This window comes from Scylla paramamosain, chromosome 7 (genome assembly GCF_035594125.1).
Source record: "Scylla paramamosain isolate STU-SP2022 chromosome 7, ASM3559412v1, whole genome shotgun sequence".
NCBI lineage: Eukaryota > Metazoa > Arthropoda > Malacostraca > Decapoda > Portunidae > Scylla > Scylla paramamosain.
In genome coordinates this window covers 6080842-6097500 of record NC_087157.1, presented here as the reverse complement: position 1 = coordinate 6097500, position 16659 = coordinate 6080842, and the positions used below count along the sequence as shown (strand labels likewise).

The following is a 16659-nucleotide window of genomic DNA, read 5'->3' as shown; positions in this document are numbered from 1 at the left end:
GGGTTAAATAAAAGTCGAGATAAGACATTGAAAGTATAGAATGATTAGTGACTCCTATGAGAACTATATTCAATAAAGGCCACAGAGATAATTAGCCAAGTTCTCATAGATGCTTTTCCTACTGATAGTGTAGTATCCTCGTTAAACTATCACTGGAATCATAAAAAATAAATAAAAAAAATAATAACAAAATAACTTGCACTGGAGCCTGCTGAAAGGGGTGAAGACAAAACGCCTAAAGTTTGAGAATATGGGCCAAGAGTGACGATGACTCCCTCTCGACACATTCTTGAGGCGAGAAGGAAAGCATTGTGAGTGGGCATGGTAAGGAAATGTATGAGAATGGAGCGTGACGAGAAGGAGTGGGCGATGTAAGGTTGATGGCGGGTGGGAGGCGTGAAGTGGGATGGGAATGTCCTCTCTCTCTCTCTCTCTCTCTCTCTCTCTCTCTCTCTCTCTCTCTCTCTCTCTCTCTCTCTCTTCCGCGTTGACACTGTAAACCTTCACCACCCACCACCTACCCACCATTCACTAACACACACACACACACACACACACATACTCAGCCACCCACCAAAAAAAAAAAAAAAAAAAAGTAAAAAGAAAAGCCGTCTCCCGTACAGTCTGCCCTTCACAAACACTCATTGACACCACCGCTGTCTTCGGCAAGTAGTGAATGTGGGTACGTTCTAGGCAGCACGACATACTCGTACAAGTACTTGCTGCACGGCTTCTGACCCTCACCGCCCCGCCCCGCCCCGCCCCGCCCCTCCCTCAGGCGCCTCGTTGTCGCTCATGAGGCTCCCACAAAGACCCCGCGCTCGGTCCTGTGTTAAAAAAGTCCGTATTCTGAAACACTTCTGGCCGCACCTCGATTACTTTCAACAGTCTGTAGTGGGAATGGTACGGGTTTTTAAGGGTGTTTTTATGGTTCTAGTGACAGATAGACAAGATTTACACATTATTAACAGGAGAAACACGCTTGAGAACCCGCCATATCATCTCTGTGTCCTTTGAAAATACTTGTGATGAGAAAGCAAAACGTTTCTGAATCTCGGTTCAAAGGCTCACCACTATCACCAATGCATATCATAGTATTCAAAGCAAGGAGACGCGGGAGGGCTATGAAAACAGACACTTCTCCGCATATGAATGAATGTCTCTGTTTTCCTCCTTGCCGCATACCAAGAGGAGCATGTGGAGGAGTAAGGGTAGGTGGAAGGGAAGTCATAATAGTGAAGAAGCAGAAGAAGGGAGACGAGGAAGAAAAGGAAGATGTGAAAAAAAAATAATATCTCAGTTGACGCTTTTGCCTTGATTAAGTGCCTTCGGGCGAGATGCCAACTTTACCGCTCTGAGCTGGCACCACCTCCACTACCACCATCATCTCCTCCTCCTCCTCTTCCTCCTCCTCCCCCTCATTCTCCTCCTCCTCCTCCACAAACATCACCATCTCCCACCCTTTCTGCTCCTCCTACTCCTCCTCCTCTTCTTTCTCTCTTTCTTCACTACACTCATCACATTGTCGGATTTTACCATTTCTGCTGCACCACCACCACCACCACCACCACTGTCACCCACTACCACTATCACCACCACAAACACCACGACCACAAAGCATACTCATACATGAGGGCGCAGGAAGGAATGCATAGAAAGCAGACGAGAAGCTACGAGAAAAACAGCTTGACGGAGGTGTTTTTATCGTGTGTGTGTGTGTGTGTGTGTGTGTGTGTTTGTTTGTAGTGGTAGTAGTATATACTTAAAACAATCTTACATGTACTGAATAATAATTACTTAACTCGGTAACGACTAAAATGACCAGAAAACTCGAACACAAAATCAAAGCATAAAAGCTAGTGTTTTTTCCTCAACGAATGCTCAGTCCCAGAAAATGGCACAGGGCCACGCGGAGAGCTAGCAGTGCCCGGGAGTGGCCAGATCTCGAACGCAGCAAAGTGTGGCTCCCCTACTGCAAGGTTAAGGGAATTTGTTGATGATCCCTCCTGACGGTGCTTGAGAGAGAGAGAGAGAGAGAGAGAGAGAGAGAGAGAGAGAGAGAGAGAGAGAGAGAGAGAGAGAGAGAGAGAGAGAGAGAGAGAGAGAGAGAGAGAGAAACGGGGCGCGTGAGTTGATAAGTGAGTGCGTGAATGAATGAATGAATGAGTTAATGAGTGAATAAAAGAATGAGTGAGTGAGTAAATGAATGAGTGAATGAATGAGTCAGTGAGTGAATGAATGAATGAATGAATGAGAGTAGATGAGTGAATGGGTGAGTGTGTTAGCCAGCGAAGCACTCAGTCAATCAATCAGTCAGTGAATGAAAGAGTGCGTCTGTTTATCTGTTTGCTTGTCACTCCTTATCGCGTGTCTGCCTTTCACCGGATGCCTGAAGGGACACACTTCTTGGGGCGTCACACACACGTCACACAAAGTTTTAGCACACACTCACTCTCTCTCTCTCTCTCTCTCTCTCTCTCTCTCTCTCTCTCTCTCTCTCTCTCTCTCTCTCTCTGAAAAAAAAAAAAACAAAGGCTGGATGGATACGAGGATACTGAGAAAAGGCGAAGTATGAGAGCACGGAAGTCTGTATGTTGTGTCAGGCTTGCTCTTACCTTTCATCAGCATGTCATAAGTCTCTCTCTCTCTCTCTTTCTCTCTCTCTCTCTCTGGCTACCAACTTCCCCGTCTACCTACTTCCCCGTCTACCTGCTTCCCTATCTACGTCATTCCCAACCTTCGCGCATCTGTTTGTGTACTTATCTACCAGCCTCCTCGTTCGTCTGTCGTCCGATTTATTTGCCCTGTCTACCCGTCTCGATTTATCTACCTTTCCTCCTAATTATTCACAGGTCCCTCCCTCCCTCCCTTTCTCCTCCTCCTCCTCCTCCTCCTCCTCCTCCTCCTCCTCCTCCTCCTCCTCCTGACACTCTCCACACGCTTGACAATTTAATGTAGTGTTATTTATCTTTGTTCATCTCTTCTGTGAGGATTCTTCATTGCTTATTTGACTAGTGGGCGTGGTTCTAGGCTGCCTCTCTCTCTCTCTCTCTCTCTCTCTCTCTCTCTCTCTCTCTCTCGCTATCATATGTAGACAAGGAAAATGGAGGAGGAGGAAGATGTTGAAAAAAGTTATGAGGAATATGATGTAGATGTTGAGGGAGGTGGAGGAGGTGATGGTGGCGGAAGAAGAGGAGGAAGAGGAAGACAGAGGAAAAGAAACAAGGAAATGAAGATGAGAAAGACAGACAGGTGAGAACAATTAGGAACAGGACTACGAGCACAAGAACAAAGGGAGGACGATGAGGAGGAGGAAGGGGAGGAAAAGCAAACAAGGAAGAGGAAGAGCTGCCGGTCACCGCGGCGGGCAGACCAAACACACGCGTGGGTACACACATCAAGCTGCCGCCGCCGTCAGAAGCAGTGACGTATTTACCAGTGTTTCTCAGAAGTGGCCGAGGAATACCAGAAAAAAAAGAGACGTAGAGAAGGAAGACGAAGAGGAAGTGGAACGCTATGACGATGAAGAGGACTAGGAAAACGAAGGGGACAAGGAAGAGGAGTAGGAAAACGACGAGGAGTAGGAAGACGAAGAGGACAGCGAAAAGAACAATGACGACAACAGGGACGAGGAAGACGATGACAACGAGAATGACAACGACTCAGCCATGTGTATATACAATGAATTTATATATATATTAGATCAAACATACACTCATATTAATATAGCTAATCAATTATTTGAATATGAATTTAAATCTGACGTGAGAGAGAGAGAGAGAGAGAGAGAGAGAGAGAGAGAGAGAGAGAGAGAGAGAGAGAGAGAGAGAGAGAGAGAGAGACGTAAATAAAGAAAATAAACAGAACACGACGTGAAATTATACTAAAGAAAATACATACTTTTCAAGAGGCGACATAATGTGAGAAAAGCAGCGAAGATTTAAGAGAAAGTTCAAAGGAAGAAACATAAACATCATACCACTAAAGAAAAATGAAGAAATGAATGCATACACTGCTCTGCATACACTGACAAGCGACACACGGAAGCTGGTGCGTGTGTGTGTGTGTGTGTGGTGTGTGTGTGTGTGTGTGTGTGTGCCACTCAGCCACTCAACCCTGCCTGGGACTGTGGGGGAGAGGGGAGGAGAGAGGGAGAGGGAAAGAGGGAGGGAGGGGAGGCAAGAGAGAGAGAGAGAGAGAGAGAGAGAGAGAGAGAGAGAGAGAGAGAGAGAGAGAGAGAGAGAGAGGGAGAGAGAGAGAGAGAGTCGATGGCACTATAGGGCAAAGGTGTAAAAGTGGAAAAAAGATTCAGGGAAGCTGGAGGAGGAGGAGGAGGAGGAGGAGGAGGAGGAGGAGGAGGAGGAGGAGGAGGAGGATGGAAAGACAAACGAAAAGGAGAACGCTTGATTCCTTGCACATGTGACGAAGGAGGGAAGGGATAGACAGACGGCTAGTACGAAGGTATGGCGAGGAAAGTCGAGAAACAAGGGAAAGAATATATGGATGGGATATTTTGAGATGAATGAAGTGGTGTGGTTTTGAACAGGGTGTGGGGAGAGTGAGTACGATGCTAATTTGACTGAGAGGGATGTAAGAGGGGCTAGGAGTCTGACAGAATTATGACTGAACTTGTAATCAATTGAACTATGGCGCATATTCAAGAGGCGCTTAGAATGAGTATCTGAGGGATTAAAAATGTGTGACGTATGAACGATTCCGGATAGGAGGGATCTGAGAAAGGAAGAAAATATGAGGTCCTAACAGAACCTCTGAGGAGAAATATTGGGTGTCAGAAACATGGCTTGTCATTTCAAGAGTTCTGGCGACCTGGGCATCATCTGAGGGAGGTGCGGAGTCTGCCTGGTAATACGGATTCACCTCAGGAAGTTCAAGATACACAGGGTAGTAATATTGAGGTCTATGAAGCTGGAATGGCACTTGTTGGCAGGATTATTAGGATGAATATGTAATGATTGAGCTTTACCTCTCTCTCTCTCTCTCTCTCTCTCTCTCTCTCTCTCTCTCTCTCTCTCTCTCTCTCTGGGTTAGTCGCTGAGCAGACCCAGTTTCAAGACAAACAAACACACCATGACGCTCTTGGCCGCCGCTCAGCCTCCTCCTGACCGCCGCCCACGCCACGCCCTTTGATCCTTGTAATTATGTCATGACGGAAGCACCGCTGGAAGTGTAAGGGGGACACCTTCCGTCACTGGTTACTTGTTTGGTTAGAAGCGATGACCGACATTCAGTAAGGGACAAAAGTGGAGGAAAACGGTACGGGTGACAGGAAGACAGGTATAATGATGCAGTGGCAGAGGTGGAGAAACCAAGGTAGGATGTAGGAAAGGAAGAAGGTGCAGGGAAACGGAGGAAGGAAGGAAGAAGCTCATGAATCTTCTTTGAGCTGTTAAGGGACGAATGTGGCTCCGTGTTTATGAATCCGGAGCACGAACACCACCAACACTTGCAGCGTCATAAAACTTGCGTTAAATTTATCTAGATGTTGTGATGCCTTACATAGACGGCCTATGACTGACAGGGAAGGAGAGGTTAGCGCCCTCAGAAAGTGTGCAGCAGCAGCAGCACTCCCGCCTGAGTCTGCCCCGCCCAACTCTCTCTCTCTCTCTCTCGGTCTGTAAGTGCACCATACCATTGTTGTAAAAAGACGTATATCTAGACTAAGAGCGCTTGCATTACCATTACGCAATAACTTTTCATTGTGCAGCTCTTGTTCTCTGCCGCACTCATCCCAGCGCTGGGACTAATCTCAAGCATAGATGCACTCAACATGCTGCGGATCTCCGGGTGTCACCAGGACAGCGACACATAAGCTCGAGCCGAACCAAAATCGTCCTTTCCGCTTCGAGGATGTTATGCGGTGATCACCAAAAAAGCACGCATCGTGTCGTGTGGCCTGTCGATGGTAGAGTAAAAGTGTGGCCTCGGTGGCCTCGGCAACCCTCCCCGAGGCGAGAGCACTGCTGGGCCGGGCCAGGCGGAGCAGAGTATTTCTGGTGGGCGGCGCGTGGCGGGTGGCGGATCACAACATTCAAGGGCTGGCGGGCCTAGATGGAGAAGTGGAGGGAGAAATTAAGCAAGGGATAGGAAGGATAGAAGAAAAATTTACTGTGGCAAGCACAACCATTCATCAGATGGTTTAGTGGTTATATCGGAACAAATCTGCATCTGAGCTCAGCAGAATGCCGAGGGTAAGGAAGGGTGGGAGTGACGGTGGCACTGGCAGCATTCAAACAAAACTCCGCCTCGTCAGCCAACAGCAACTTTTAACACGGGTAAGTGATGCGCTTCCGCCGAGAGCTGACAGTGGCTACGGCCAAGACAGGCGCAGTGTACGTGGCAACTTTGAGCATTCGCCAGCGCGGGCTTGGCTGCGGCAGGAAGTCCGGGAAGTGACTGACATGCCGGAAGGGTGAGGAGACCCAAGCAAGTCGACGGGGTTACGCATGAGTCAGGTGGCTCCGCACACTCCACACGACTCAATGCATGAATTGATTAATAAACTGATAATTACAATTGAAAAAAAAAATCAGCACTACGATACATATGTATGATTCTAATTAGATTTTAATCAGCACTATAAGAAGTGAGCAGGCCGCCAAGGAGCAGAGGCGCCTCAAGCGGAGCCTGAATCACACCGGGCAGGAAAGTACTTACTCTTGTCGATGACTTGACGGTAGAAGTTGAGCAGGTCTTCCTCAGTCATGACTTCAGTGAGCACACTCGATGATGAGGATGAGGAGGGGGGTCTGAAGAATTGGTCCTGAAGTGCAGTAGACTGGGGACTAGGGGATGGCTGGGGGGAGGAGGTAGGGTGGTGGGCACTAGTAGCAGTAGCAGGGGTAGGCGCAGGGGGCAGGAGGGTGGCACGTTCCCATTTCAGAGCCTCTCGCACTCTTTTCCAGCCTGAAACCTTGGTTTTGGGCACAGGATCAAGCAGGTCGGTCCCTACGGATTTACTACGTAAGCGGGTCTTCGTAGACATAGTGCGGACCTTACCTTTATCGGGTTGGTGGTGGCCCAGCAGCAGCAGACTATCCTCAGAGCCGTGGCGAGATACTCCGCCGCCGCCACCTTCGCCGTCGTCATCCAGGTGTTGGTCAGAATCCGATAAGTGAATGGAGTCCAGTCTGAGTCCTGAACGCCGAGCCTCCAGAGTCTCCTGCAAGTGACGGTGCATCTCCTGCAGCGCCTGCAGCTCTTCCAAGTAATGAACACGACGCTGTAGGCGAGAATTTTGTTCTCTCAGGTCACCAAGCTGCTCCATCATGCGGCACAAGTTATCGAGGTGATCCAGACCCATCTTGGTGCTAACGACGCCCCCAACGGTTGCTGGCGCTCGGCTGGGACTTCGCTGTTCTGAGTCTGCCCGCAGGGGAGGCGCCACTTCCTGCTGGACAGGCTTTGGTCCCTCTTGTTGTTGAAGGGGCCGAGGAGCGCCCTCTTTCTTTGCCGGGGAAGGTCGTCCCGGCCCTTCTTTTTGCACTTGAGGAAGAGATAACATAAAATCTAAGAACTCCCTTTCAGTCTGCAGCGCCGCCGTGATGCCCCCGCTCTCCACCGGTTCCCCAGGGGGGCTGAAATCAAAGGTCTGGTGACGGGACTCTGGGTCAGGACTGGGTGACACACTGGGACAGGAATCTGAGTCCTGGTAACGGCGCGGACCGGCGGAAGGGCGTAGGAGTGGCGATCCTCGCCCACTTCCGGATATAAGTGAATCTTGGGACATTTTTCTCACATCGTCGTCGTCGATCAAGCTCAGACCGCCGTCAGCATCTTCCGCCTGAACCAGTCCATGACGATGCTGTTCCTCGTGCTCCTGCAGGACCAGGTGATCCTGCTCCTGCACGAGGTGATCAGGCAGGACGTCCCGCGAGGGCGTCCCGGATGGCGGTCCATCCTGAGACGGCTGTTCACTCATCACATGGACCACACGTTCACACCGCCAGACCCGCTGGCACTGGGAGCCACCGTGCTGAGCCAGCCAACCACCCCTGCCCTGGCGTGGCGCCCCCTGCCTGGCTCAATCTCCCGATGCCCCTCCCCGCCTCGTGCCTGCCCTTCAGTGCCCCCCCACCCGCCTCGCGACTCCCTCTGCCTCTTCGCCGTCACTGCGCCACTAAATATACGGTGGGTCTGGCCAGCCGCCGCAGCACCTGCCGGGAATGACGACATTAGGTTTACATGCTGGCGACCGCCCGTGGCGGAGAAAACATCAACAAACAGAGCGATGGTTGCGGTCACCATTCAGCCACCCGGGATAGCATGTCTGTGGGAAAAGGTAGATTATCCTTGACTGATGAATCACCTTCCGCCACATCCACTGCCACCTGTAAATGGAGAATGATGGAAAGTTTTAATCATCACAGTAGTAATTTTTCCAGGTGTGACAGCTCCGAGTACCAGCAGCAAGGCCTCGGCACACTGCTGACGCCGCCCTGCACCTTTTGGCTGCTGATTCTTCACTTCCTAATCTCCTTCTCGCTCCCTTGTGGTTCAATAACCTTTACTCGTTTATGAATGGGCTATCCCGCCTCGTCCCTGCAGCGGTCTGGCAGCGACACCCCTCAGGCGCTGCAAATGTTTATCACAACATGGTAAGAGAGAGGCGCCGCTTCGAGTGCACAGTGCCCATATTCACAGCAGGATATTACTCTTTAATATGTAAAATGTTCCCTTTCTTTACTGATGATCGCAATCCACCCACCCAGACAGCTCCTGCATGACCTAACGTGACCTTTATTGCCCAGGCGTCGATACGTCTCCCAGGACAAGCGTACATCGTAATCAAAGTCTGATACTGCGCTGCCTACTAAATCAATACCAAGGAGGTTTAATAAAGATTAAGCCTCCTTGATCAATACAGACGTGAAGCACAATAAGTCAGCTTTATCTTTCCTTCTCAGTTATTTATAGCGTGGCGCTGTTTATTGACGAGCACACGCCACCTGTTAAGTGTCGCACCTCTGAGTGTTGTGGGCAAGGTATGACGTACCTCACCCTGGTGAGGCCCCGACGCTGAGGTGTTGTGGGGCACTGGGACCCCCGCCCGGACAAGAATTAATGGCAGGCGTGGCAGTGCTTTTTTTTTCTTTTCCTTTTTCTTTTCTCATCGAAATGACGAGTCCCGGCCCTATACGTTCTGGCCTCACCTATAAAAAAAACTGTTACTTTGTAGTTTTGGTTCATGAAACATTTATGGCCTGTGTCTCACACTGTCACCACTGTACATTACTAAAGGACGTCTGTTGCAATTCTTTTTAGAAATACACACACCTAAGGATCGAGGTGTTTCCCAAGGACTGTGTTGAACATGACGTTATGAGGGAAAGTAATTCCAATAACTGTCTGCCTCACTTTGTTGGCAGGTGTAAAGAGAGTCGTGCTGATCCTTCACATTGGAGAGTCGGTCATTACTGTCCTCGTGGCAGTAAACACGAGACACCACAGCCCCCAGCACCGCGCCACGCACACCACCACCATCACCACCACCACAACGATTCACACTACACTGCGAGGAATTTGTCTCACGCACCTGATTCTCTATGTAAACAATTGCATGAGAGAGAGAGAGAGAGAGAGAGAGAGAGAGAGAGAGAGAGAGAGAGAGAGAGAGAGAGAGAGAGAGAGAGAGAGAATGTTTATATAGATGTGTCCCGCTCTGCGTTACCATGGCATTTTGCCTCCGTCACCTTGCTAACCCACAGAGCGGAGCCTGCACGAAGGTAAAGACAGGCAGGTTCCTAAAGCGGTGACAGAAGCAAACATGTACACATATATAAGCAAGTAACTGAATAAATCTGTTGGGTACAAAAGATTTCAATAATTTCAAAGGTGCCGTGGGTCACAGCAGAGCCTGTAGTCGCCATACCCTACATACCTGGGCCAAGAAGTGGAGCATCACTGGGTACACAACACTCCCAGAAGAACCCACCCGTTAAAGACTGCCACATAGTATTTATCCTCGCCAGGTTTAATGAGGGGAAGTTCACAAGCTTGAGCAGTTCCGTGGTTTGCCCATCTCTTAACTATACTCGGTAAGAAACAAGAAATTTACCGATGCAAAAAAAGTTAAACAAAGAAAAAAAAACGTATAACAAACGAGATTTTTATCTAGAGGAATCAACCCTGTAAAGACTGAAATGATAACTTGAAATGGAACACAAGGTGTCGTTCCGTGCCTCCCAGCAGTGGTGGGATGGCAGGTGGCGCCCTTCCTCACGCGATGCATTCCTAACATTAAAGCAACTCTCAAGACCTCCAAAATAAATCAAATGCATGATCACAATTTATTGACAAACTCTGTTAAAGGGACACAGTTGTTTATTTGGGCGTTTCAAAGCCGAGGAAGAGCGGATGTGAGTGGTTCGCTCGCCTCTGAGTCAGGGCTCACAGGACGGCCGGCAGCTGTCTTGCGACCTTCTGCGAGCTTTTTGAGATAAAGAAAACACCGTACCACCTCCTACCCGTGTCGGTTGATGAATGTGCCTCGTGCCCTCGCCGTAGCCACGTTTGGCCGTCACCACTACGTCACAGCCTCCTCCTCTTCCTCCTCCTCCTCCTTCTCTTGCTGCAGCTTAACTCACCAGAGCCTCCCAGCTGCTGATAAGGAATAACCTTGTTGAACGCCAAGTAAGAGAACGAAGATCACTTCTGCTCATTCATTTCGCCCCACGAAGGTTATGGGATTTACCTGGAGGTCGCGTTGCTTTCACGCACTTCTTCACGAGAGATTCCGGCTGATGGTGATGATCTTCATTATCAAATTAAGTAGAAATAACGATGTCTTCGTTTTTTCTTGGACTTATTTGACATACTTCATTGTGAATTTAGCCGAGCAAAAGATTAACGACACATGCTTGAATTTATGAGAAATCAATTTTCTTCACCTTATCACTGTGGGCACAGGATGGCAGGTGGCGGGGCGAGCATATGCACCGAGCAGTGTCTTCAAGGGACTGACTGGCGCTCATGCTCCGAGAGAAAGTTGCGAAATTTCCCCAGGGCTGACGGCAAGCATCTGGGTGTTATGGTTGACGCTCTTAATGGTGCACCAAATTTGATTAACGAGGAGCCTCGACTCCACAGCGGCTTGGCAACGTTCCTCGCGGTGGCAAGTGTTTTCCTCCTTGAGCATGACTAATTCAGCCGAGAGAAAGGAGACCACTCACATTGTTGCCAGCAATATTCCAGCGTTTTTTGAAGATGTCCTACGATGTCACCGGTAAGGACCAGCAATGCTCAGGAACGAGAGACGGTATTCACGATAGGAAACAGTGAAACTTAAGAAATGTGGGCTTGTGTTACACCTGCTGGTTAACAATGAAGACCAAAATATAAAAGTTATTCAAAATCTGAGATATGAGTCACCCTGCCGACGCCCCGTGTGGCGCGCCCTAGGAAGTCAAGGAATAACAAAGACATTACGTTTTGGTGTTCAGACTGCACCAGTCTCTGTTCTACACCTGCGTCACAAGAATTTCTCGAAGAACTCTCAGACAAGGACATGATCCAACGTTTCAGAGGTTACAGTGACGTCAAAGGAAAAGCAAATACTAAGTATTCCCGAAATAAGAATACTGACGACTATCTTTGCGTCAAGTGAGATAGTTGGCTGATGATCACAACCTCCTTAATCGTAACACTGGAGCAACACCTCCCATCTCGTCCCGGCGCCTCTCCAACCAATGAAGCTGAACTTAAGTAAATGACTTACTTTGTTACGAGCAATTCCATCCCAACCTTCTTAAAACATAATAAGCAGTGACAATGTTGAAATAAAATCCGAACTTAACGATATAACAAAGAGACAATCATACACGACAAATTCTTACAAGCACTATTTACAAACCATTTCCAATCATTTGGAGACCGACGTGCATACCTTGCGTGGCGTCCGCACGATACCCGGGAGCAGTGCCCTTCGTCAGTCGCTCACCCGCCGAGCCTCAGCTGGGTCTTGGCGCCGCGTCGAGGTGATCACACGTTGCAGTCTTCATACGCCGAGTCGAGGCTTTCTGCCAACACCTCCGCAAAATTCTACGCCCGTTTTCGTTTGCGTTGTGTCGGTGGTACGAGGACGAGCACATGTATCCTAAGAATTTCAACAAATCTCAGTAATGCGTTGTGTTTCCCTCACACTTTTCACTCTAAATGTGTACGCGTCACCATCTCTGCACAGCCTTCCCGCCGCCATGTGACCCCAAGCAGGGGCAGACACAGTTCGCTAAATTCTTGGTAACATTTTCTCTAATTAGATCAACATCGCTGATATATTACTGAGTTGTCACTTATTGCCAAGCAGCCTAAACACACTTCACTTCCAGATAATTTATTTAACGACTGCAAGTTTCAGCACCGGCCGCCTCCCCGTCAGCACATTTCGCGAACCAGAAGCTTTGCGGCGCCTGCCTTCAGATGGCTACTGGCTGGGACTTCATTACACTCACGACAGAATACAGGAAACACTGGTCTTGTTTTGTTTTTTTGGTGTTGGTGCGGCGCATTTAAGATATTTGCTTAGGATGGCCCAACAAGTACTGTTCCTGGTCGCTTCCTCGCGGGGCCAGAAAGGTAAGGGGAGTGAAGGCCAGGTGTGAGGGGCAGAGAGGCTGCCTCCCGAGTGAGGATCTGCGCCGCACTGTTCGTGAAGGGGAGAGGCTGGGCTATTTCAAGTCTCGTGCCACCCACATCAAAAATCTTTCCCAGACGTGCTCCGTCCTTCTTATCATATTTTTTTACACGTTGAGTTAATGGATATAAATCATCGGCACTGATCACCCGCCTTCATTACATATTTATTTTTTTTTTTATTTATTTATTTATTTAATTTTTTTTTCATTGGCAGGTTTTTCCATCCACGCGAACTCACACACATAGCCATGAAATAAAAAAATAAATAAATAAAATAGAAATATTACAGATCACGGTTACGGTGCGCGAAAGAACAATAACTACAAAGATTTTTCCCTCGAGTCACATGAGGTGAGTGCAGGGGAGGGGCCAGAGGATGGTTAGGTAAGGAGAAGGAGTGCGGTGGGGGCGGCGAGGAGTGATGAACCTGGCCCGAGTGACGGGTTGCCGCGCTGCAGACAGACGCCCGGCACCCGTGTCTTCGCCCCCACCATCACTGTCCCCATCACCGCCATTACCATCACCACCATCACAACCGGCTCTAGTGAACAGTATTTCACCGTCTTTCAGCGCCCTTGCAGTCCTTTACACTTGTAACTTGCTAGTATACTTGAGTTTCTCTGGCGATAATGAAATGCCTGCCAACCTCTGCCTCGGGGCTAAACTTGGAATCCTCGCGATAAAGCAGGCACCGTGACCCCCTCGTGAGGCAGGCCAACCGTGACGCCCCTCAAGCACTCCCCCGCCAACCCACGGTCCTGCTCTTCTTACCTGCCCTACTACTCATCGTGCCCGACGCCAGCAGTAGGTCAGGTCAGACAGACACAGCCACCAGCGTCGCCATAAGAAGGCTGCCTGTTTCCGCTGCCGCCACTGTAAATGTTTACGTCGCGGCCAGTACTGGGTGTTTACGGCGCCACACACCCGCTTTATTTTTACCAGAACATAACACTGGTGCTCAGAGTGGCCTCGGGGACCTCTAGAATTTAACCTTCTCTTGGCGCTCTTCAAAGAGGGAGGAGAAGTTGCAGGTATTTTCGACGGACTATAAACACTCCAAATAGGTCTCATGTTTTTATCTCTTCCTGTCCTTTCTCTCTCTCTCTCTCTCTCTCTCTCTCTCTCTCTCTCTCTCTCTCTCTCTCTCTCTCTCTCTCTCTCTCTCTCTCTCTATCCAACACCATATTCAAATTTACGGTTGATGTCTTTACAAAGTTTGTTTAAGTCGTCTTACAAGTGTAAAGCTTAATTAATATTGCAGTGCTTCCTTCATCTTTACGTTTTTTCCTCCTGGGGTGCCACCATATCCCGTTCAATCTTCATGGCCTCTGCAACCTTCATCTTTAATTCCGAACATCTGCGCGACTCTTCCTACTGAAAAGTCTCGGTTCCCCTTCTTGGCCTTGACTGGAGGTATCCTTGGTGGCGCGGATGGGCTCACTCTCTCGCCACGCATCTCAAGACGCTGGATACTTACAGTGAATCACACATACAATGGCTCGAGGTGGTGGCGTTTCGGTACACAGATATGACACTGTTTACATATGAAGGCTGTGGAAGAGGGAGAGCGTTTCTGAGAGGGTGTTGGCGGGTAGCATACGTACATACGCCTATGAAAATACTTCCGGATAAATTCAGTTTCTATCAGTTTAGATCAACGCAAAACAGTTCAGAGGAGGCAGGATATCCTTGAAATAAATGTCACACGATTAACATCAACACAGTCTGCTTGAATTCGTTATAAGCTCCATTGCTCAGCCATGCATGTTTCCTCCTTCCTGGTGCCGCTGGAGTGTTCGTCTTAGTCTTCGCTCGAAAGTATATTTGTTTAAGTAGAAGAAAAACTGAATAATGATCCTGGGTGGTGCAGCGTCCGGCGTGTTGATGTAACCTTGAAACTATGAGCTGGATACCTCGGATAGCGGGAGTTCGGAGTATGCGGTGGGGTAGGAATGGTGGGGAGGGAGAACGGGCCAAGATTTAGGGTAAGGTGGGGAATCAGCAGGCCAGTAACCCAGCCATCATCACTTGCTGCTGCAAACACTGCAGTAAACACGGCAGTTTAACGAGCAAGTTTATGAGGCAGAAGTGGCCAGTTTGTGATGGGAACGTGCAAGGTGATGCCGCACGACCTTGGCCCGGCGGGACTGCTTCCTCACCTGGGAAATGCAATGCTTCGTCTGTCGCCCAGGTAACTCCAAGGTAAGGGAGTCTTTTACTTAGTACTATTCTCGAGCTTTCTATACACGCTATGCAACTAAATGATAACACAAACAGGTTGATTTCTCGCTACCATTCATGACGTCTTTTCGTTCATTTATCACTATTTCTCCCTCTTTTCTCTATAATTTTGAGCAGAATTGTTTTTCCATCTGAGCTCCTCTGAGTTTCTTCAGCTCTTGTGGATCCACTTGGACAGCTCACTCTTCTGCGGCGGGAGGCTCGGCGGCGAAGATGTGTGCTGCGATGGCGGCGAGGTCCTCCTGGAAGGCTCGGTACTCCACGTCCTGCACAAAAAGAAAAAAAAAAGAAAAAAAAATTAAAAAGGCACGAGAAGCTTACTTCATTATTTCCTACAACAACAACAACAACAACAACTAATTACGACCATTACTACTGCTACTACTACTACTACTGCTACTACCGCTATACTACTACTACTACTACTACTACTACTACTACTACTACTGCTATTACTACTACTGCTTTTATTTTTAGCCTCTCTTCAATTCGTTAAAATGTTTGTAGCCTTCCTTTTCCTATACTTTACACTTGTTCGCTTTAAAGCTTCATCACTCCGCTGAACAACAAATGCCTACTGGAATGCTCTAAATGCCGTCGTCTAGAGGAGAAAAGGCGGGAGGCAGTGCTGAGACTCACCAGCGTGAGGTTATGGAGTCTCGGGAGGCAAGAGGTAAGGTGCGAAGTGACGATGCTGAGCGCTGCCTCCCTCGACACGAGCCCCACTTCGCGAGGCAGGCTGAGCACCGGCCGACGCCACATCTTGCGCCGCCCGTACACCACGTCTGGTACAGATACACATTAATCACACACACACACACATACACACACACACACACACACTGTAACACTTCACCTTCGTGTACCTGCGTCTAGAAATAGTCCTTCCCTCCCCTCACAACGTATACTTTTCTAAATCACGTGATACGTTTTTTTAGTGTTCTTTAAGATGCTTTGTGTCATGTCAACCTCACATCGGGAAGGGGAAAATTCTCTCTCTCTCTCTCTCTCTCTCTCTCTCTCTCTCTCTCTCTCTCTCTCTCTCTCTCTCTCTCTCTCTCTCTCTCTCTCTCATACCGAGGAAGGTGATGAGCGTGGGGTCGTCGAGGGGCCACTGCAGGGACAGCTTGTGCAGGCAGGCGAGAGTTTGGCCCACCATCGCCAGGCTGAGGTGTCCATTGAGGCTCCTGTGTTCTCCTACTCCTCCTTCCTCTTCGTCCTCATCCCCGTCCTTCTCCTCTGCCTCGTCCCCTACACCAGACGTTGTAGAAGGAGTAAGAGACCGTTCCTCACTCGCCACCTGCGTCCTGGGCGTATGTGTGGAAGGTGGACGCAGAGGGAGGCTCGGGTTACCCTGCCAGTGCCTCGTGACGGCGATGATGGTGTGAGCGGTCGCCACTTGCCACACTGCTCGCCGCCACGCGCCTCCCAGGTCTGTTATGGGCATGGATACCCTGGTTTAATTCACTCCCAGACTGTGACAAACGGCAGTCATAGGATTTATTATTCTATTGTGATATCGAAAATAATATACGACTGTTGTCTCAAGTGTCGCATAAATATGTAGGGGAAGGGGACAAAGAGAAGGATGAGCTGGCTGTAGTAATACGTGTTGATTGAAGAAAACCTGAAAGAACATTAAAATATGCAAAAATAACTCAGGATGTCTAGATTAAGGAAGTCATGTCCTTCATTATGAACAAAATATGTAAAACACGAAAATAGACTTTTCATTCCTTTATGTGCTGATGCACAGATCCATATTAC

At 48.8% G+C, this 16659-nt stretch overlaps 2 protein-coding genes across 7 annotated transcripts in view; both read right to left on the bottom strand.

Moving 5' to 3' along the window:
- The window catches only part of LOC135101956 (uncharacterized), a 40425-nt gene extending 26686 nt beyond the window's left edge, over positions 1-13739 (bottom strand). For 4 of the 6 annotated variants that reach the window (XM_064006407.1, XM_064006409.1, XM_064006410.1 and 1 more), the window contains exons 1-2: positions 11903-13739; positions 6676-8174 (exon numbers count right to left, since the gene is read on the bottom strand). In XM_064006407.1, coding sequence (XP_063862477.1) covers positions 6676-7939 — 1264 coding nt within the window. In that variant the 5' untranslated portion in view covers positions 7940-8174; positions 11903-13739. Of the gene's footprint in view, positions 1-6675; positions 8800-11902 lie in introns of those variants that run through there. The other 2 variants (XM_064006412.1, XM_064006408.1) reach the window with 2 other exon arrangements.
- A 33-nt stretch (positions 13740-13772) lies between these two features.
- Positions 13773-16659, bottom strand: part of LOC135101955 (dynein axonemal heavy chain 6-like) — a 37819-nt gene continuing 34932 nt past the window's right edge. The window contains exons 50-52 of the mRNA XM_064006406.1: positions 15970-16326; positions 15532-15677; positions 13773-15158 (exon numbers count right to left, since the gene is read on the bottom strand). Of these exons, the coding sequence (XP_063862476.1) occupies positions 15072-15158; positions 15532-15677; positions 15970-16326 (590 nt within the window). The 3' untranslated portion in view covers positions 13773-15071. The remainder of the gene's footprint in view (positions 15159-15531; positions 15678-15969; positions 16327-16659) is intronic.